This window comes from Pimephales promelas, chromosome 13 (genome assembly GCF_988280905.1).
Source record: "Pimephales promelas chromosome 13, fPimPro1.hap1.1, whole genome shotgun sequence".
Lineage (NCBI taxonomy): Eukaryota > Metazoa > Chordata > Actinopteri > Cypriniformes > Leuciscidae > Pimephales > Pimephales promelas.
This window is the reverse complement of record NC_142781.1, coordinates 8,972,799-8,994,976: the sequence shown is the minus strand read 5'-3', so window position 1 is coordinate 8,994,976 and position 22,178 is coordinate 8,972,799. Positions and strand designations below refer to the sequence as shown.

General features: G+C 39.5%; 1 protein-coding gene across 7 annotated transcripts in view; it reads left to right on the top strand.

Moving 5' to 3' along the window:
- The window catches only part of pum2 (pumilio RNA-binding family member 2), a 115,959-nt gene that overhangs the window by 60,578 nt on the left and 33,203 nt on the right, over positions 1–22,178 (top strand). For all 7 annotated transcript variants that reach the window (XM_089118419.1, XM_089118413.1, XM_089118417.1 and 4 more), the window contains exon 11: positions 1,977–2,085. In XM_089118419.1, coding sequence (XP_088974545.1) covers positions 1,977–2,085 — 109 coding nt within the window. The remainder of the gene's footprint in view (positions 1–1,976; positions 2,086–22,178) is intronic.

The window sequence follows — 22,178 nt, the reverse complement described above, 5'->3', positions numbered from 1 at the left end:
CAACATTACACACAATTTAAAATGAAAAAAGTGAAATCGCAGTCAACCCCCCCTTTAATTTATTCATTATTGTTTTCTATAATTGACAGTAGATTACCCAATAAATGAAAAATACAAAGCCCTTTTAACAAGTAAGCCTATCAATAATTATTTATTTGTTATATTATCTGGAATAATTACGAAAATCCGTGCACCAGGACTATTCATTTATTTATAGCCTATTCAGTTTAATTTTCTATTTAGCCTATTATAGAAATGACTATACTTTATTTATTAAAATTAAACTGTATGTGTCAATTGACTGTGAAGTTAGACATCGGAAATTGCAGATCAAGCGCATGGGGCTGCATGTCTTCTGTTATGAATTGTATCCCATTTTCCGTTAACTACGCCCAGGTATATGGAACTGTAATGTTGTTCAAACTTGCCTGAAACTACTTTATCCGTGCGTTTCCCTGAAAATAATTGCACACCTTTAGAACGTTCTCAACCAATCAGAATCAAGCATTCAACAGCCCTGTAGTATAAAACAAAAATAAACCTATATGTGGTCCTACAATACAGCCTATTATTATTAGGATTATTTTTTTAGGCTGTTTTGGGTTTTTTGTGTCTTTGTTTTAAAACTCCTAGATCAGCTGGACTAAAGTTAACCCATAGCTTTGAAAGTAAAGAAGAATATTCAGCCTGTATAAAGAGCTTTTGTTAAGATTTTTCATTATGTGACAGATAGCAGTTATATTTTTTGTAGCGTGTGGTGTGGTCAGGTGCGCGAGTGTGATTGTCACTATAGCCAAGACCTAGGACAGAGCTCCTCACTTTGCAGTTAAAAAAATCACTTAATTTGCAAAGAATTGTATTATTATTATTATAGTTTTATGTATTTTTGATGTTTTTTCATTGTTGTTTTATAAATGCTCTGATAATTGTTAAAAAATGTTCAATCAAAAAAAAAACAATCATCCCGTTTTTTTTTTTCGTTTTTTTTTGGTCGACTAATCGTTGTGCAGGACAAGACTTTGGTCGACTAAGGATTTAACCCAAAAAAGCTAAGGACTGCAGCTTTAGATGCCAATCACAATGCATCTTTTTGTATCTACATGTATATTAAAATCACCAACAATTAGGACTTTATCTGCAGCCAGAACTAACTCTGATGCAGCAAATCATTTTGTCTGTAAAGCAAATCATAAAGTCTGTATGGTTGCCTGGTCGCCTGTACACAGTAGCCAGTACAAATCTCAAACGTGATTTGTCATTTACTCTAGATATTGTTACATTAAGCACCAACACTTCGAAAGAATTATATTTGAAACTAGTAATTCTGAAAATATTACTATAAATTACAGCAACCTCTCCCTTTTCCTTTCATTTGAGGTTCATGTTTAGAACTGTAATCTTGGGGGTGGACTCATTTAAAGTAATGTAATGTCAAACACAGCACATCTAGGTTATAGTCTGTAATCATATCAATCAATCTACAGGTCTAAAAATTCCCTTAGACAGGTTTACATTTCAAATAATACACACTGAAAAGTGAAAACCAAAAGTTATTTTATTTTGCCTCAACCTCCCAAAGCTTAATCCTGATACCGTTGTGTTACCATAACTATGACTGTTATCTGAACAATAAGTCATATATTTTCTTTGGTAATCAGCATTATGCCACTTTGCTGTTGACAAAGCTTAACTAGTATTGAACCAGCAACATTTATTTAGAACAAAGAGCTCCTCAAATATTGAATGCTGTGATCTTAGCATTGTTTACATGTTATAGTTTCTTGCTATAAGGCATCTTTGCTTAACTCATCCCTCAATTAATAGTTTAAAGAGCTTTTGTTCTGATTTCTGATCCCCTGCACAGTAGAATGCATTTCAATTAAGACTACTGTTATTGACCATAATAGTCAATGATTAAAGAAACAATTTGCTTTAGAGGCTAGTGGTTTACTATTTTGCAACCCTCCCCCATTCAGGTGATGCGTGCTGGGACCAATCAGCGACCTTTGACCCCTGGCCAGAGCCAACAGAGTCAGCAGGAGTCCCTTGCTGCAAACCCAGCCCTGGCATTTGCAGGCATGCCAGGTGAGTCATGCTCTGACCTCCTCTTCCTTTTACTCATGCCAGTGTCTTGGATTGGGTAATCTTTATATCATTGCTATGCTTCATTTATCTTAATTTGTGTGCTTCATTTACCCTTAATACAGGATCTTAACCTTAATCTTAGTCTAGCAATGTAAGGAATCATGTGTATGTAGCTGTTAACTGTTCCAGCAGCTCAGCTCCCAGTAGTGTTCATTTTGTCATATATTTTTAAATGTATTCTTAGTCCTGTCTCGAATGTACTTTTTAGTTTTTATCATATTTAGTCTACCTTGTCCTGATTTAGTTGACCAACCCCCGGTTTCACAGACGGGGCTTAAGCCTAGTCCCAGACTAAAATGCATGTTTTAACTGAAAGCAACTTGCACTCACATGCATTTTAAAATATGTCAGTGCCATGGTTTTGTCTCAGGATGCACACAAGTAATGTTTTTTTCTAAAGTCCTATTCAGACTGGATTAGTTAAACATGGACAGGTGGGGTAAAATAATTATTACCAGAGTGATTTTAGTCCTGTCCGAATGTGCCATCTCAGTCAGTAATCATTACGGACAATATCAGTGAAGATTGAGGCGACTTTTACCTTCTGTAAAATGATCTGGAAAAATCACCTCAGATAATACTAATCCAGTGTGAATAGACCGGCTATAAATATGTACGTAAATATTCCATAATCTGGGGGAGTGATGAGGGGGGACAATCGCGCTCGGTACAAGGCAACTGTGCCTAGTACAGGCAGGACTACAAGGCAGGGCTATTCAATTAGTTTTATTCGAGGGCCGGATTATAAAATCGAAAAGTTGAGGGTTGCCGGTGGGTTTATCATATTCATTGAGACATTATTTATTAAAACACAATAGTATCAATAAATAAGCTAAAGTAAGCCTTAAAAAAATATTATATTTACTTGGAAATGGGGTACCCAACAATATGCAGATTTAAAAGATTTAAAAGATTAAAAAGTTTCCAGCATTAACTGATAAACAAATCCTTAACCATTATTTAATTTTTAATCATGCGGCACTGCTTATAGAGATGCACCGTTTGATCGTCTGTTGACTGGAATTGGCCGATTTTCACGTGATCGGCCATGATCGGCGACTGGCAGGTCAGTCTGACATGCTTATTTTATGCCGGTCAAATGCACTCGGGCGCTGCATGACTAACATCGCGCAAAATCAGCAGCACACATGCACACGGAACGCATAAGTAGGAATCCTTGGGAATTACAGCCGTTTCACACCGCAAATGTGAGCAGAGTGTATTATTTCCGGCGTGCATGTTAATCAATGAGTGCATTCACACGTGAGCGTCGAAGGAGCAGCGGTGAAGTGCAGGCTTTGGTGCAGAGTCTATTTTTGCTGAACTCCTCACACTCAATTAAAGTGAAAGCTCACTTTTGATGGACAAAAAAAATATTTCACAAGTGCCCAAAATGCACAGAATTTGTATGTCTGGTGTGTTTTAACAAGAACTGGAGTATATGTCAGAAAAGAAAAAGAATTTTTAGTTGCATATTAGATGTGAAAAGAAGGAAATGGTTGTTCCATAACATTGCACTTTAGATGTGTGAATTTCCCACACTAGGAGTAATTAATGTAGTCCTATTTTATAGTGATTACTGTTCTAAAATGTTCTACTAAAGAAAAGAGAGAAAATAAATATTTGTGTTTGCTGTAAAGTTTTTCGAAAAAATGAAATCGGAATCGGCTAAAATCGGTATCGGCAGGTCAAACTCTGAAAAATTTGAATCGTCCTAGAAAATTGTAATCGGTGCATCTCTAGTTATATAGTTTTATATAATTTAATTTACAAAGAAATATATAGACCATTAAAAGATATTTTCACAATGACATGTCCCAAAAGCATGCTTAATGGAGTAAACATGGAAAAATTGCCTTGCTTTAGTGGAGATTACTGTTGTTCAGGGCCGTGCACAAGGGGGTGGCCCGGTGGCTAGAGCCACTGCCCCTCTGCCCTCATCGACTGAGGTGCCCCTCCTGCCCACCTGCTCTGCTTTGCTCAAAGCATTCCGTTGATTCCGCTAATCCGCTCCAGGTTTTCCCGCTCGCTCCGCAGTCCGCACTCCGCAGCGTATGTCTGCGGCCCTCTCTTGAAACTGAGATAAGAGTGAATACGACAGTCCACGAATATGGAATGCCAAAGCTGACTTAATTAAAAATAAATATATACATAAATAAATATACGAAGAAATGTAAAAAAGCAAAAATACAAAAATAAATACATAAATAAATATACGAAGAAATGTAAAAAAGTACAAATAAATGAGTATTTATACTTTTATTTCCATATTTATGTATAATTGTATTTTTTCACACATTTATTTATTTATTTATTTATACATTTATTCATTTATTTATTTCCACTTTTATTTATTTCCACATTCATTAATGTATTTATGTTTTTATGTCTACATTTATTTATTTTCACATTTATTTATTTCTACATTTATATATTTCCACATGTAATTATTTCCACATTTATTTATTCCAACATTTCTTTCTCCGTATGTTAATGAGGGGGGCGTGTTTTAACTCAGACATAAGCAATCGAGCTCAGAGTGGCTGTGCTGAAGCTTTGAGGCCACAGTGACACCTTGTGGTGTTTGACCAAACGAAACGCAATTGAGCTGTGCAGGCAATATCACATTTAAGTCATTTGCATCACCCTAAAGGTAGCCTTTAACCCTTAAAGACCTTTACGGCCGCCGGCGGCTAAAAATAGCCTTAACTGTATAGCCTATGAAGGGTATAGGCTATAGGTAAACAAACATAGCGCACATGAACAGAAACTGTCTTCAACGGGTCTGATAGCAGATACTTGGACAATGGACATGAAAGTGCGTGAAAGTATATCCACTATTAATAAACCATTTCACAAGATGTAAACAACACTGGTCCAGAAGCACTTCCTGTTTCAGTTTTTAACTGTTTTCTTTATTTCACATGTAAAGAAAACATCTTAAAGATGTTGGTTTAACTTTTTGATTCAGTTTTAAATGTTCTGTTGGTTGTATTTTATCCCAGCTTTTATGTTGTGTTAAAAAACTGAAACAGGAAGTGCTTCTGGACCAGTGTTGTTTACATCTTGTGAAATGGTCTATAACATGGGGTGGATAGCTGATAGCTTGCGTTTGGCTTGCGTTTATTGTCGATAAGACTTGCACACCAGCGCAGAACGTGGAGAGAAACCAGCGCACATTTCACTGACTCCTACGCAAGCATATTGATCAGTTTGAAACGCGACTTCCTCATTTTGTATGCATAACAGGTGACAATTCAAATGTTTAAAACACAACCCCCATATAACATGGATGCTGCTCTTAGAAAGCTGATCTACTGATAAAGTCATCAATTTTGAATTATTCTTAAATCAAACAAAAGGGGTTCATGTAAACGCAGTGAGCTACATCTCACGCCATGGAGCACAGAATCATATGCCCATTCAAACAGCACCGGTCGTGCCCATGGTCCTGGTGATATTTCCCCCTATAATTGATATTATATCTCCCCAAACCTTATTAAATAGGTAGGCTTATAGCTACATCATCATATGTCAAGTTCTTAATATTAATCGATAAACTACTCAGTTATTATAATAATAAGGCACTATGGCTGTTATCAGTAAAATAAAATGAACAAAAGTCAATAAGTCATTAAAAGTCAAAATCTTAATACAGAATGCATGGCGTGGGATGCGAGGCTCACTCGATTACATGCCCCATTGTTTAATTTAAGAATAATTCAAAATTGGTGCCTTGTGATTAATCAGTGTCTAAGAGCAGCATCTCGCACACAAAACGCGACTCAATGCGCGGTTTACATTCGCGTTTCCTTACGCAGTTATGCATACAAAATGAGGAAACGAATGTAAACCGCGTTTTGAGTCGCGTTTTGTGCGCGATTCTCATCGACAATAAATGCAAGCCAAACGCAAGCTATCAGCCCTATCCACCGCATTTACATTGTTATAAATAGTGGATACTTTCACGCGCTTTCATGTCCAAGTGTCTGCTATCAGGCCCGTTGAAGTGCAGTTTCTGTTCATGTGTGCTATGTGTGTTAATATAGCCTACCCTACATAGGCTACAGTTAGGGTGATACACATGACTTAAAATGTGATATTGCCTGCACAGCTCTTGCGTTTCGTTTGGTCACACACCACAAGGCGTCACTGTGGCCTCAAAGCTGCCATTCTGAGGTCGATTGCTGATGTCTGTGTTAAAACACACCCCCCTCATTAGAATACGGAGGAAGAAATGTTGGAATAAATAAATGTGGAAATAATTAAATGTGGAAATAAATAAATAAATGTAGAAATAAATAAATGTGAAAATAAATAAATGTAGACATAAAAACATAAATACATAAATGAATGTGTAAATAAATAAAAGTGGAAATAAATAAATAAATGTGTGAAAAATACTCATTTATTTGTACTTTTTTACATTTCTTTGTATATTTAATTATGTATTTAGGGGCCAAGCACCGAAGGTGCGGAGGCACCTATTGTATCTGTGCCGGTTCCTATTATTAGGGGCCAAGCACCGAAGGTGCGGAGGCACCTATTGTATCTGTGCCGGTTCTTATTATTATTAGGGGCCAAGCACCGAAGGTGCGGAGGCACCTATTGTATCTGTTCCGTTTCCTATTATTAGGGGCCAAGCACCGAAGGTGCGGAGGCACCTATTGTATCTGTGCCGGTTCTTATTATTATTATTATTATTATTATTATTCTTCTTCCGACTGGGCGTCTATGACAGCCCATAGACCGGTTTGCGGGAAAGTTGTTTTGGTTTGACATTCTGATAGAGGACAGTCCCAACTTTAAATACACCAATTTTGGTGTCTCTAACTCATTCCCTCTAGCGCCACCAACTGTCCAAAGTTGCACTTTTATTATGCTAATAACTTTTGAACCGTAAGGCTTATCAACAAAATTCTTTTTTCTTCTTGTTCCTGAGCTCATGCCGATTCGATCGCACCCTATGACGTCATTTTAAGTCATAAAAAAACGGCCGCCATTTTGAATTTTCCAAAAAACCTACTTTTGCGAACTCGTCCTAGACGGTTTGTCCGATTTTCACCAAAATCGCACCGGATCATCTCCAGGCAGTGCTGACAAAAAGTTATGGAATTCAAGATGATTCGAAGAACCGTTTTCGATAAGCGTGCAAACTAATTTTACGTAGCGCTTGCAAAAACAGACGTGAGGCTGTATCTCCGCAACGCTTAATCCTATTCAGACCAAACTTGGTACATGTTATCACAAGCATGACCTGAGGCTACATGCAGCGTTTCGGCGTAGCGCCACCTAGTGGTCCGGAGATATGAAAAATGGCTATTTTTGCTCGTAACTTCTGAACGGTTTGTCCAAAAATCAAAAACTTGGTCTCGTTAGATTCAGGGCATCATGCCGAGTCGACCGATATCCTATTTTCCCAGATCGGCCATTTTGGCTGTCGGCCATTTTGAATTATGTGCTGAAATGCTGTATTTTTTGAACGCATGAACGAATTGTTACGAAACTCGGTATGGGTCATCAGTACGATGCCCTGAAGGAGCCTGAGAAGTTTCGAAACAGCGCCACCTAGTGGTGAATTGTTTTATTCAAACGCTTATAACTTTGGGTGTGGTACACTTATTTTCACGGGAGTCATATTTTTGAGGTCCTGAATCGTTGCCGAGTCCAACGATACCAAATATGTCCGGTTTCGTCTCACGGATGGCGTAGCGTAGCGATTTAGCGCGAAAAAAACACTTGGCGATATCTTCAAAACCGCTGTTCCGATCGAGACGAAACCACCGCCAGAAACACGGAATCATAGCTTGTTAACTATACGCTAATGCCCAAATGCGAAAATATTGATAGTAAGGGGTAGTAAAATTCAAACAAAGTCATGTGTCAGTCATTTTTTACGTGTTTTTTCATATAAATGTTTATAACTCGGAAGCAAATTGAGATATTTTCACCAAAATTGACACACATATGTATGGGGTCACTCTGAGGACACAAAAAAAAAATTGTGGGACTGAGCCTCTTGGTGGCGCTATAATAGAACAAAACGTGAAATTCCCATTGACTTCAATAGTTTTGTGAAATAAAATGCTATACTAAACAAATGCATTGGTGTAATATTACAAAACTCAGTGTGTGCCATAAGCAGCATGCCCTGAAGGTACTTAAAAGATTTTGAGACAGCACCACCTGTTGGTCAAAAGTTATAATTAATTTCTGAGAACGCTAATAACTTTTGAATAAATTTGCCTATTGCAATGAAACTGATCTTAATAGATTCCTTGGGTTATGCCGAAAACATAGATATCAGGTTTTCCATAATCAGACAAACGTCCTGTTCGCCATCTTTATTTCTTTGAAAAACCTTCTTTTTCGAACTCCTCCTAGACCGTTTGTCCGATTTTTCACGAAAATTGAATCGTATCATCTCCAGACCGTGCCGACTAAAAGTTATGAATTGCACGATGATAGACAAAACCGTTTTTGTATACCACAGCATCAAAATTTAGGCATGCTGCCAAAATTACTATTTAGGCTTTATCTCTGCAATGCCTTCACATTTTGACACCAAACTTTGCATGTGTCATTGTCACCTCACTCTGACCACATCACATCTATTTCGTAACTGCGCCACCTATTGTTCGAAAGTGATAACCCATTAAATCATCTTATAAGTTAATGTTTATGTGATTTTCTTAGCCATTTGCCCAAAGTTCTCTCAAAATGCCCTTAATTGCTCCTTGCAGCAGTTGGTCTGCCACTCCTTGCCATTTTGGCATATGTTGCCGCTTCTTGCGCTTGGCCCCGGTAATGGCTGCTTGCAGCTATATTTATTATTATTATTCTTCTTCCGACTGGGCGTCTATGGCAGCCCATAGACCGGTTTGCGGGAAAGTTGTTTTGGTTTGACATTCTGATAGAGGACAGTCCCAACTTTAAATACACCAATTTTGGTGTCTCTAACTCATTCCCTCTAGCGCCACCAACTGTCCAAAGTTGCACTTTTATTATGCTAATAACTTTTGAACCGTAAGGCTTATCAACAAAATTCTTTTTTCTTCTTGTTCCTGAGCTCATGCCGATTCGATCGCACCCTATGACGTCATTTTAAGTCATAAAAAAACGGCCGCCATTTTGAATTTTCCAAAAAACCTACTTTTGCGAACTCGTCCTAGACGGTTTGTCCGATTTTCACCAAAATCGCACCGGATCATCTCCAGGCAGTGCTGACAAAAAGTTATGGAATTCAAGATGATTCGAAGAACCGTTTTCGATAAGCGTGCAAACTAATTTTACGTAGCGCTTGCAAAAACAGACGTGAGGCTGTATCTCCGCAACGCTTAATCCTATTCAGACCAAACTTGGTACATGTTATCACAAGCATGACCTGAGGCTACATGCAGCGTTTCGGCGTAGCGCCACCTAGTGGTCCGGAGATATGAAAAATGGCTATTTTTGCTCGTAACTTCTGAACGGTTTGTCCAAAAATCAAAAACTTGGTCTCGTTAGATTCAGGGCATCATGCCGAGTCGACCGATATCCTATTTTCCCAGATCGGCCATTTTGGCTGTCGGCCATTTTGAATTATGTGCTGAAATGCTGTATTTTTTGAACGCATGAACGAATTGTTACGAAACTCGGTATGGGTCATCAGTACGATGCCCTGAAGGAGCCTGAGAAGTTTCGAAACAGCGCCACCTAGTGGTGAATTGTTTTATTCAAACGCTTATAACTTTGGGTGTGGTACACTTATTTTCACGGGAGTCATATTTTTGAGGTCCTGAATCGTTGCCGAGTCCAACGATACCAAATATGTCCGGTTTCGTCTCACGGATGGCGTAGCGTAGCGATTTAGCGCGAAAAAAACACTTGGCGATATCTTCAAAACCGCTGTTCCGATCGAGACGAAACCACCGCCAGAAACACGGAATCATAGCTTGTTAACTATACGCTAATGCCCAAATGCGAAAATATTGATAGTAAGGGGTAGTAAAATTCAAACAAAGTCATGTGTCAGTCATTTTTTACGTGTTTTTTCATATAAATGTTTATAACTCGGAAGCAAATTGAGATATTTTCACCAAAATTGACACACATATGTATGGGGTCACTCTGAGGACACAAAAAAAAAATTGTGGGACTGAGCCTCTTGGTGGCGCTATAATAGAACAAAACGTGAAATTCCCATTGACTTCAATAGTTTTGTGAAATAAAATGCTATACTAAACAAATGCATTGGTGTAATATTACAAAACTCAGTGTGTGCCATAAGCAGCATGCCCTGAAGGTACTTAAAAGATTTTGAGACAGCACCACCTGTTGGTCAAAAGTTATAATTAATTTCTGAGAACGCTAATAACTTTTGAATAAATTTGCCTATTGCAATGAAACTGATCTTAATAGATTCCTTGGGTTATGCCGAAAACATAGATATCAGGTTTTCCATAATCAGACAAACGTCCTGTTCGCCATCTTTATTTCTTTGAAAAACCTTCTTTTTCGAACTCCTCCTAGACCGTTTGTCCGATTTTTCACGAAAATTGAATCGTATCATCTCCAGACCGTGCCGACTAAAAGTTATGAATTGCACGATGATAGACAAAACCGTTTTTGTATACCACAGCATCAAAATTTAGGCATGCTGCCAAAATTACTATTTAGGCTTTATCTCTGCAATGCCTTCACATTTTGACACCAAACTTTGCATGTGTCATTGTCACCTCACTCTGACCACATCACATCTATTTCGTAACTGCGCCACCTATTGTTCGAAAGTGATAACCCATTAAATCATCTTATAAGTTAATGTTTATGTGATTTTCTTAGCCATTTGCCCAAAGTTCTCTCAAAATGCCCTTAATTGCTCCTTGCAGCAGTTGGTCTGCCACTCCTTGCCATTTTGGCATATGTTGCCGCTTCTTGCGCTTGGCCCCGGTAATGGCTGCTTGCAGCTATATTTATTATTATTATTCTTCTTCCGACTGGGCGTCTATGGCAGCCCATAGACCGGTTTGCGGGAAAGTTGTTTTGGTTTGACATTCTGATAGAGGACAGTCCCAACTTTAAATACACCAATTTTGGTGTCTCTAACTCATTCCCTCTAGCGCCACCAACTGTCCAAAGTTTCACTTTTATTATGCTAATAACTTTTGAACCGTAAGGCCTATCAACAAAATTCTTTTTTCCTCTTGTTCCTGAGCTCATGCCGATTCGATCGCACCCTATGACGTCATTTTCCGTCATAAAAAAACGGCCGCCATTTTGAATTTTCAAAAAAAACCTACTTTTGCGAACTCGTCCTAGACGGTTTGTCCGATTTTCACCAAAATCGCACCGGATCATCTCCAGGCAGTGCTGACAAAAAGTTATGGAATTCAAGATGATTCGAATAACCGTTTTCGATAAACGCGTAAACAAAATTTACGTAGCGCTTGCGAAAACAGACGTGAGGTTGTATCTCCGCAACGCTTACTCGTTTTCACACCAAACTTGGTACGTGTTATCACAAGCATGACCTGAGGCTACGTGCTGCGTTTCGGCGCAGCGCCACCTAGTGGTCCGGAGATATGAAAAATGGCTATTTTTGCTCGTAACTTCTGAACGGTTTCTCCAAAAATCAAAAACTTGGTCTCGTTAGATTCAGGGCGTCATGCCGAGTCGACCGATATCCAATTTTCCCAGATCGGCCATTTTGGCTGTCGGCCATTTTGAATTATGTGCTAAAATGCTGTATTTTTTGAACGCATGAACGAATTGTTACGAAACTCGTTATGGGTCATCAGTACGATGCCCTGAAGGAGCCTGAGAAGTTTCGAAACAGCGCCACCTAGTGGTGAATTGTTTTATTCAAACGCTTATAACTTTGGGTGTGGTACACTTATTTTCACGGGAGTCATATTTTTGAGGTCCTGAATCGTTGCCGAGTCCAACGATACCAAATATGTCGGGTTTCGTCTCACGGATGGCGTAGCGTAGCGATTTAGCGCGAAAAAAACACTTGGCGATATCTTCAAAACCGCTGTTCCGATCGAGACGAAACCACCGCCAGAAACACGGAATCATAGCTTGTTAACTATACACTAACGCCCAAATGCGTAAATATTGATAGTAAGGGGTAGTAAAATTCAAACAAAGTCATGTGTCAGTCATTTTTTACGTGTTTTTTCATATAAATGTTTATAACTCGGAAGTAATTTGAGATATTTGCACCAAAATTGACACACATATGTATGGGGTCACTCTGAGGACACATAAAAAAAATTGTGGGACTGAGCCTCTTGGTGGCGCTATAATAGAACAAAACGTGAAATTCCCATTGACTTCAATACAAATTTGTGAAATACAATGCTATACTAAACAAATGCTTTGGTCTAACATTACGAAACTCAGTGTGTGCCATAAGCAGCATGCCCTGAAGGTACTCAAAAGATTTTGAGACAGCGCCACCTGTTGGTCAAAAGTTATAATTCATTTCTGAGATTGCTAATAACTTTTGAATAAATTTGCCTATTGCAGTGAAACTGATCTTAATAGATTCCTTGGGTTATGCCGAAAACATAGATATCAGGTTTTGCATAATCAGCCAAACTTCCTGTCTGCCATCTTTATTTCTTTGAAAAACTTTCTTTTTCAAACTCCTCCTAGACCGTTTGTCCGATTTTCACGAAAATTGAATCGTGTCATCTCCAGACCCTGCCGACTAAAAGTTATGAATTGCACGATGATAGACAAAACCGTTTTCGTATACCACAGCATCAAAGTTTAGGCATGCTGCCAAAATTACTATTTAGGCTTTATCTCTGCAATGCCTTCACATTTTGACACCAAACTTTGCATGTGTCATTGTCACCTCACTCTGACCACATCACATCTATTTCGTAACTGCGCCACCCATTGTTCGAAAGTGATAACCCATTAAATCATCTTATAAGTTAATGTTTATGTGATTTTCTTAGCCATTTGCCCAAAGTTCTCTCAAAATGCCCTTAATTGCTCCTTGCTGCAGTTGGTCTGCCACTCCTTGCCATTTTGGCATATGTTGCCGCTTCTTGCGCTTGGCCCCGGTAATGGCTGCTTGCAGCTATATTTATTAGGGGCCAAGCACCGAAGGTGCGGAGGCACCTATTGTATCTGTGCCGGTTCCTATTATTAGGGGCCAAGCACCGAAGGTGCGGAGGCACCTATTGTATCTGTGCCGGTTCCTATTATTATTATTATTCTTCTTCCGACTGGGCGTCTATGGCAGCCCATAGACCGGTTTGCGGGAAAGTTGTTTTGGTTTGACATTCTGATAGAGGACAGTCCCAACATTAAATACACCAATTTTGGTGTCTCTAACTCATTCCCTCTAGCGCCACCATCTGTCCAAAGTTTCACTTTTATTATGCTAATAACTTTTGAACCGTAAGGCCTATCAACAAAATTTTTTTTTCTTCTTGTTCCTGAGCTCATGCCGATTCGATCGCACCCTATGACGTCATTTTCCGTCATAAAAAATTGGCCGCCATTTTGAATTTTCCAAAAAACCTACTTTTGCGAACTCGTCCTAGACCGTTTGTCCGATTTTCACCAAAATAGCACCGGATCATCTCCAGGCAGTGTTGACAAAAAGTTATGGAAATCAAGATGATTCGCTTAACGGTTTTTGATAAACGCACAAACTAATTTTACGTAACGCTTGCGAAAACAGACGTAAGGCTGTATCTCCGCAACGCTTCATCCTATTCAGACCAAACTTGGTACATGTAATCACAAGCATGACCTGAGGCTACATGCAGCGTTTCGGCGCAGCGCCGCCTAGTGGTCCGGAGATATGAAAAATGGCTATTTTTGCTCGTAACTTCTGAACGGTTTGTCCAAAAATCATAAACTTCATCTTGTTAGATTCAGGGCATCATGCCGAGTCGACTGATATCCAATTTTCCCAGATCGGCCATTTTGGCTGTCGGCCATTTTGAATTATGTGCTAAAATGCTGTAGTTTTTGAACGCATGAACGAATTGTTACGAAACTCGGTATGGGTCATCAGTACGATGCCCTGAAGGAGCCTGAGAAGTTTCGAAACAGCGCCACCTAGTGGTGAATTTTTTTCTTCAAACGCTTATAACTTTGGGTGTGGTACACTTATTTTCATGGGAGTCATCTTTCTGAGGTCCTGAATTGTTGCCGAGTCCAACGATACCAAATATGTCGGGTTTCGTCTCACGGATGGCGTAGCATAGCGATTTAGCGCGAAAAAAACACGTGGCGATATCTTTGAAACCGCTGCTCCGATCGAGACGAAACCACCGTCAGAAACACGGAATCATAGCTTGTTAACTATACACTAATGCCCAAATGCGAAAATATTGATAGTAAGGGGTAGTAAAATTCAAACAAAGTCATGTGTCAGTCATTTTTTACGTGTTTTTTCATATAAATGTTTATAACTCGGAAGCGAATTGAGATATTTTCACCAAAATCGACACACATATGTATGGGTTCACTCTGAGGACACACACAAAAAATTGTGGGACTGAGCCTCTTGGTGGCGCTATAATAGAACAAAACGTGAAATTCCCATTGACTTCAATACAGTTTTGTGAAATACAATGCTATACTAAATAAATGCTTTGGTATAACATTACGAAACTTAGTGTGTGCCATAAGCAGCATGCCCTGAAGGTACTCAAAAGATTTTGAGACAGCGCCACCTGTTGGTCAAAAGTTATAAATAATTTCTGAGAACACTAATAACTTTTGAATAAATTTGCCTATTGCAATGAAACTGATCTTAATAGATTCCTTGGGTTATGCTGAAAACATAGATATCAGGTTTGCCATAATCAGCCAAACTTCCTGTCCGCCGTCTTTATTTCTTTGAAAAACCTTCTTTTTCGAACTCCTCCTAGACCGTTTGTCCGATTTTCACGAAAATTGAATCGTATCATCTCCAGACGGTGCCGACTAAAAGTTATGAATTGCACGATGATAGACAAAACCGTTTTCGTATACCACAGCATCAAAGTTCAGGCATGCTGCCAAAATTACTATTTAGGCTTTATCTCTGCAATGCCTTCACATTTTGACACCAAACTTTGCATGTGTCATTTTCACCTCACTCTGACCACATCACATCTATTTCGTAACTGCGCCACCTATTGTTCGAAAGTGATAACCCATTAAATCATCTTATAAGTTAATGTTTATGTGATTTTCTTAGCCATTTGCCCAAAGTTCTCTCAAAATGCCCTTAATTGCTCCTTGCTGCAGTTGGTCTGCCACTCCTTGCCATTTTGGCATATGTTGCCGCTTCTTGCGCTTGGCCCCGGTAATGGCTGCTTGCAGCTATATTTAGGGGCCAAGCACCGAAGGTGCGGAGGCACCTATTGTATCTGTGCCGGTTCTTATTATTATTATTATTATTATTATTATTCTTCTTCCGACTGGGCGTCTATGACAGCCCATAGACCGGTTTGCGGGAAAGTTGTTTTGGTTTGACATTCTGATAGAGGACAGTCCCAACTTTAAATACACCAATTTTGGTGTCTCTAACTCATTCCCTCTAGCGCCACCAACTGTCCAAAGTTTCACTTTTATTATGCTAATAACTTTTGAACCGTAAGGCCTATCAACAAAATTCTTTTTTCCTCTTGTTCCTGAGCTCATGTCGATTCGATCGCACCCTATGACGTCATTTTCCGTCATAAAAAAACGGCCGCCATTTTGAATTTTCCAAAAAACCTACTTTTGCGAACTCGTCCTAGACGGTTTGTCCGATTTTCACCAAAATCGCACCGGATCATCTCCAGGCAGTGCTGACAAAAAGTTATGGAATTCAAGATGATTCGAATAACCGTTTTCGATAAACGCGTAAACAAAATTTACGTAGCGCTTGCGAAAACAGACGTGAGGTTGTATCTCCGCAACGCTTACTCGTTTTCACACCAAACTTGGTACGTGTTATCACAAGCATGACCTGAGGCTACGTGCTGCGTTTCGGCGCAGCGCCACCTAGTGGTCCGGAGATATGAAAAATGGCTATTTTTGCTCGTAACTTCTGAACGGTTTCTCCAAAAATCAAAAACTTGGTCTCGTTAGATTCAGGGCGTCATGCCGAGTCGACCGATATCCAATTTTCCCAGATCGGCCATTTTGGCTGTCGGCCATTTTGAATTATGTGCTAAAATGCTGTATTTTTTGAACGCATGAACGAATTGTTACGAAACTCGTTATGGGTCATCAGTACGATGCCCTGAAGGAGCCTAAGAAGTTTCGAAACAGCGCCACCTAGTGGTGAATTGTTTTATTCAAACGCTTATAACTTTGGGTGTGGTACACTTATTTTCACGGGAGTCATATTTTTGAGGTCCTGAATCATTGCCGAGTCCAACGATACCAAATATGTCGGGTTTCGTCTCACGGATGGCGTAGCGTAGCGATTTAGCGCGAAAAAAACACTTGGCGATATCTTCAAAACCGCTGTTCCGATCGAGACGAAACCACCGCCAGAAACACGGAATCATAGCTTGTTAACTATACGCTAATGCCCAAATGCGTAAATATTGATAGTAAGGGGTAGTAAAATTCAAACAAAGTCATGTGTCAGTCATTTTTTACGTGTTTTTTCATATAAATGTTTATAACTCGGAAGCAAATTGAGATATTTGCACCAAAATTGACACACACATGTATGGGGTCACTCTGAGGACACATAAAAAAAATTGTGGGACTGAGCCTCTTGGTGGCGCTATAATAGAACAAAACGTGAAATTCCCATTGACTTCAATAGAGTTTTGTGAAATAAAATGCTATACTAAACAAATGCATTGGTGTAATATTACAAAACTCAGTGTGTGCCATAAGCAGCATGCCCTGAAGGTACTCAAAAGATTTTGAGACAGCGCCACCTGTTGGTCAAAAGTTATAATTAATTTCTGAGAACGCTAATAACTTTTGAATAAATTTGCCTATTGCAATGAAACTGATCTTAATAGATTCCTTGGGTTATGCCGAAAACATAGATATCAGGTTTTGCATAATCAGCCAAACTTCCTGTCCGCCATCTTTATTTCTTTGAAAAGCCTTCTTTTTCGAACTCCTCCTAGACCGTTTGTCCGATTTTCACGAAAATTTAATCACATCATCTCCAGACTGTGCCGACTAAAAGTTATGAATTGCACGATGACAGACAAAACCGTTTTGGTATACCACAGCATCAAAGTTTAGGCATGCTGCCAAAATTACTATTTAGGCTTTATCTCTGCAATGCCTTCACATTTTGACACCAAACTTTGCATGTGTCATTGTCACCTCCCTCTGACCACATCACATCTATTTCGGAACTGCGCCACCTATTGTTCGAAAGTGATAACCCATTAAATCATCTTATAAGTTAATGTTTATGTGATTTTTTTAGCCATTTGCCCAAAGTTCTCTCAAAATGCCCTTAATTGCTCCTTGCTGCAGTTGGTCTGCCACTCCTAGCCATTTTGGCATATGTTGCCGCTTCTTGCGCTTGGCCCCGGTAATGGCTGCTTGCAGCTATATTTATTATTATTCTTCTTCCGTTTCCGACTTGGCGTCTATGGCAGCCCATAGACCGGTTTGCGGGAAAGTTGTTTTGGTTTGACATTCTGATAGAGGACAGTCCCAACTTTAATTACACCAATTTTGGTGTCTCTAACGCATTCCCTCTAGCGCCACCAACTGTCCAAAGTTTCACTTTTATTATGCTAATAACTTTTGAACCGTAAGGCCTATCAACAAAATTCTTTTTTCCTCTTGTTCCTGAGCTCATGCCGATTCGATCGCACCCTATGACGTCATTTTCCGTCATAAAAAAACGGCCGCCATTTTGAATTTTCAAAAAAACCTACTTTTGCGAACTCGTCCTAGACGGTTTGTCCGATTTTCACCAAAATCGCACCGGATCATCTCCAGGCAGTGCTGACAAAAAGTTATGGAATTCAAGATGATTCGAATAACCGTTTTCGATAAACGCGTAAACAAAATTTACGTAGCGCTTGCGAAAACAGACGTGAGGTTGTATCTCCGCAACGCTTACTCGTTTTCAGACCAAACTTGGTACGTGTTATCACAAGCATGACCTGAGGCTACGTGCTGCGTTTCGGCGCAGCCCCACCTAGTGGTCCGGAGATATGAAAAATGGCTATTTTTGCTCGTAACTTCTGAACGGTTTGTCCAAAAATCATAAATTTGGTCTCGTTAGATTCAGGGCATCATGCCGAGTCCACCGATATCCAATTTTCCCAGAACGGCCATTTTGGCGGTCGGCCATTTTGAATTATGTGCTAAAATGCTGTATTTTTTGAACGCATGAACGAATTGTTACGAAACTCGGTATGGGTCATCAGTACGATGCCCTGAAGAAGCCTGAGAAGTTTCGAAACAGCGCCACCTAGTGGTGAATTGTTTTTTTCAAGCGCTTATAACTTTGGGTGTGGTACACTTATTTTCACGGGAGTCATCTTTTTGAGTTCCTGAATCGTTGCCGAGTCCAACGATACTAAACATGCTGGGTTTCGTGTTACGGTTGGTGTAGCGTAGCGATTTAGCGCGAAAAAAACACTTGGCGATATCTTCAAAACCGCTGTTCCGATCGAGACGAAACCACCGCCAGAAACACGGAATCATAGCTTGTTAACTAAGTGCAAATGCCCAAATGCAAAAATATTGATAGTAAGGGGTAGTAAAATTCAAACAAAGTCATGTGTCAGTCATTTTTTACGTGTTTTTTCATATAAATGTTTATAACTCGGAAGTGAATTGAGATATTTGCACCAAAATTGACACACATATGTATGGGGTCACTCTGAGGACACATAAAAAAAATTGTGGGACTGAGCCTCTTGGTGGCGCTATAATAGAACAAAACGTGAAATTCCCATTGACTTCAATAGAGTTTTGTGAATTAAAATGCTATACTAAACAAATGCATTGGTGTAATATTACAAAACTCAGTGTGTGCCATAAGCAGCATGCCCTGAAGGTACTCAAAAGATTTTGAGACAGCGCCACCTGTTGGTCAAAAGTTATAATTAATTTCTGAGAACGCTAATAACCTTTGAATAAATTTGCCTATTGCAATGAAACTGATCTTAATATATTCCTTGGGTTATGCTGAAAACATAGATATCAGGTTTTGCATAATCAGGAAAACTTCCTGTCCGCCATATTTATTTCTTTGAAAAACCTTCTTTTTCGAACTCCTCCTAGACCGTTTGTCCGATTTTCACGAAAATTGAATCGTATCATCTCCAGACCGTGCCGACTAAAAGTTATGAATTGCACGATGATAGACAAAACCGTTTTCGTATATCACAGCATCAAAGTTTAGGCATGCTGCCAAAATTACTATTTAGGCTTTATCTCTGCAATGCCTTCACATTTTGACACCAAACTTTGCATGTCATTGTCACCTCACTCTGACCACATCACATCTATTTCGTAACTGCGCCACCTATTGTTCGAAAGTGATAACCCATTAAATCATCTTATAAGTTAATGTTTATGTGATTTTCTTAGCCATTTGCCCAAAGTTCTCTCAAAATGCCCTTAATTTCTCCTTGGTGCAGTTGGTCTGCGACTCCTTGCCATTTTGGCATATGTTGCCGCTTCTTGCGCTTGGCCCCGGTAATGGCTGCTTGCAGCTATATTTATTATTATTATTATTATTCTTCTTCCGACTGGGCGTCTATGGCAGCCCATAGACCGGTTTGCGGGAAAGTTGTTTTGGTTTGACATTCTGATAGAGGACAGTCCCAACTTTAAATACACCAATTTTGGTGTCTCTAACTCATTCCCTCTAGCGCCACCAACTGTCCAAAGTTTCACTTTTATTATGCTAATAACTTTTGAACCGTAAGGCCTATCAACAAAATTCTTTTTTCCTCTTGTTCCTGAGCTCATGCCGATTCGATCGCACCCTATGTCGTCATTTTCCGTCATAAAAAAACGGCCGCCATTTTGAATTTTCCAAAAAACCTACTTTTGCGAACTCGTCCTAGACGGTTTGTCCGATTTTCACCAAAATCGCACCGGATCATCTCCAGGCAGTGCTGACAAAAAGTTATGGAATTCAAGATGATTCGAATAACCGTTTTCGATAAACGCGCAAACTAATTTTACGTAGCGCTTGCAAAAACAGACGTGAGGCTGTATCTCCGCAACGCTTAATCCTATTCAGACCAAACTTGGTACATGTTATCACAAGCATGACCTGAGGCTACATGCAGCGTTTCGGCGCAGCGCCACCTAGTGGTCCGGAGATATGAAAAATGGCTATTTTTGCTCGTAACTTCTGAACGGTTTGTCCAAAAATCAAAAACTTGGTCTCGTTAGATTCAGGGCATCATGCTGAGTCGACCGATATCCAATTTTCCCAGATCGGCCATTTTGGCTGTCGGCCATTTTGAATTATGTGCTAAAATGCTGTATTTTTTGAACGCATGAACGAATTGTTACGAAACTCGGTATGGGTCATCAGTACGATGCCCTGAAGGAGCCTGAGAAGTTTCGAAACAGCGCCACCTAGTGGTGAATAGTTTTATTCAAACGCTTATAACTTTGGGTGTGGTACACTTATTTTCACGGGAGTCATATTTTTGAGGTCCTGAATCGTTGCCGAGTCCAACGATACCAAATATGTCGGGTTTCGTCTCACGGATGGCGTAGCGTAGCGATTTAGCGCGAAAAAAACACTTGCCGATATCTTCAAAACCGCTGTTCCGATCGAGACGAAACCACCGCCAGAAACACGGAATCATAGCTTGTTAACTATACGCTAATGCCCAAATGCGAAAATATTGATAGTAAGGGGTAGTAAAATTCAAACAAAGTCATGTGTCAGTCATTTTTTACGTGTTTTTTCATATAAATATTTATAACATGGAAGCGAATTGAGATATTTTCACCAAAATTGACACACATATGTATGGGGTCACTCTGAGGACACATAAAAAAAATTGTGGGACTGAGCCTCTTGGTGGCGCTATAATAGAACAAAACGTGAAATTCCCATTGACTTCAATAGAGTTTTGTGAAATAAAATGCTATGCTAAACAAATGCATTGGTGTAATATTACAAAACTCAGTGTGTGCCATAAGCAGCATGCCCTGAAGGTACTCAAAAGATTTTAAGACAGCACCACCTGTTGGTCAAAAGTTATAATTAATTTCTGAAAACGCTAATAACGTTTGAATAAATGTGCCTATTGCAATGAAACTGATCTTAATAGATTCCTTGGGTTATGCTGAAAACATAGATATATGGTTTTGCATAATCAGCCAAACTTCCTGTCCGCCATCTTTATTTCTTTGAAAAACCTTCTTTTTCGAACTCCTCCTAGACCGTTTGTTCGATTTTCACGAAAATTGAATCGTATCATCTCCAGACGGTGCCGAATAAAAGATATGGATTGCGTCACGATAGACAAAACCGTTTTCGTATACCTCAGCATCAAATTTGAGGCATGCTGCCAAAATGACTATTTAGGCTTTATCTCTGCAATGCCTTCACATTTTGACACCAAACTTTGTATGTGTCATTGTCACCTCACTCTGACCACATCACATCTATTTCGTAACTGCGCCACCTATTGTTCGAAAGTGATAATCCATTAAATCATCTTATAAGTTAATGTTTATGTGATTTTCTTAGCCATTTGCCCAAAGTTCGCTCAAAATGCCCTTAATTGCTCCTTGCTGCAGTTGGTCTGCCACTCCTTGCCATTTTGGCATATGTTGCCGCTTATTGCGCTTGGCCCCGGTAATGGCTGCTTGCAGCTATATTTAGGGGCCAAGCACCGAAGGTGCGGAGGCACCTATTGTATCTGTGCCGGTTCTTATTATTAGGGGCCAAGCACCGAAGGTGCGGAGGCACCTATTGTATCTGTTCCGTTTCCTATTATTATTATTATTCTTCTTCCGTTTCCGACTTGGCGTCTATGGCAGCCCATAGACCGGTTTGCGGGAAAGTTGTTTTGGTTTGACATTCTGATAGAGGACAGTCCCAACTTTAAATACACCAATTTTGG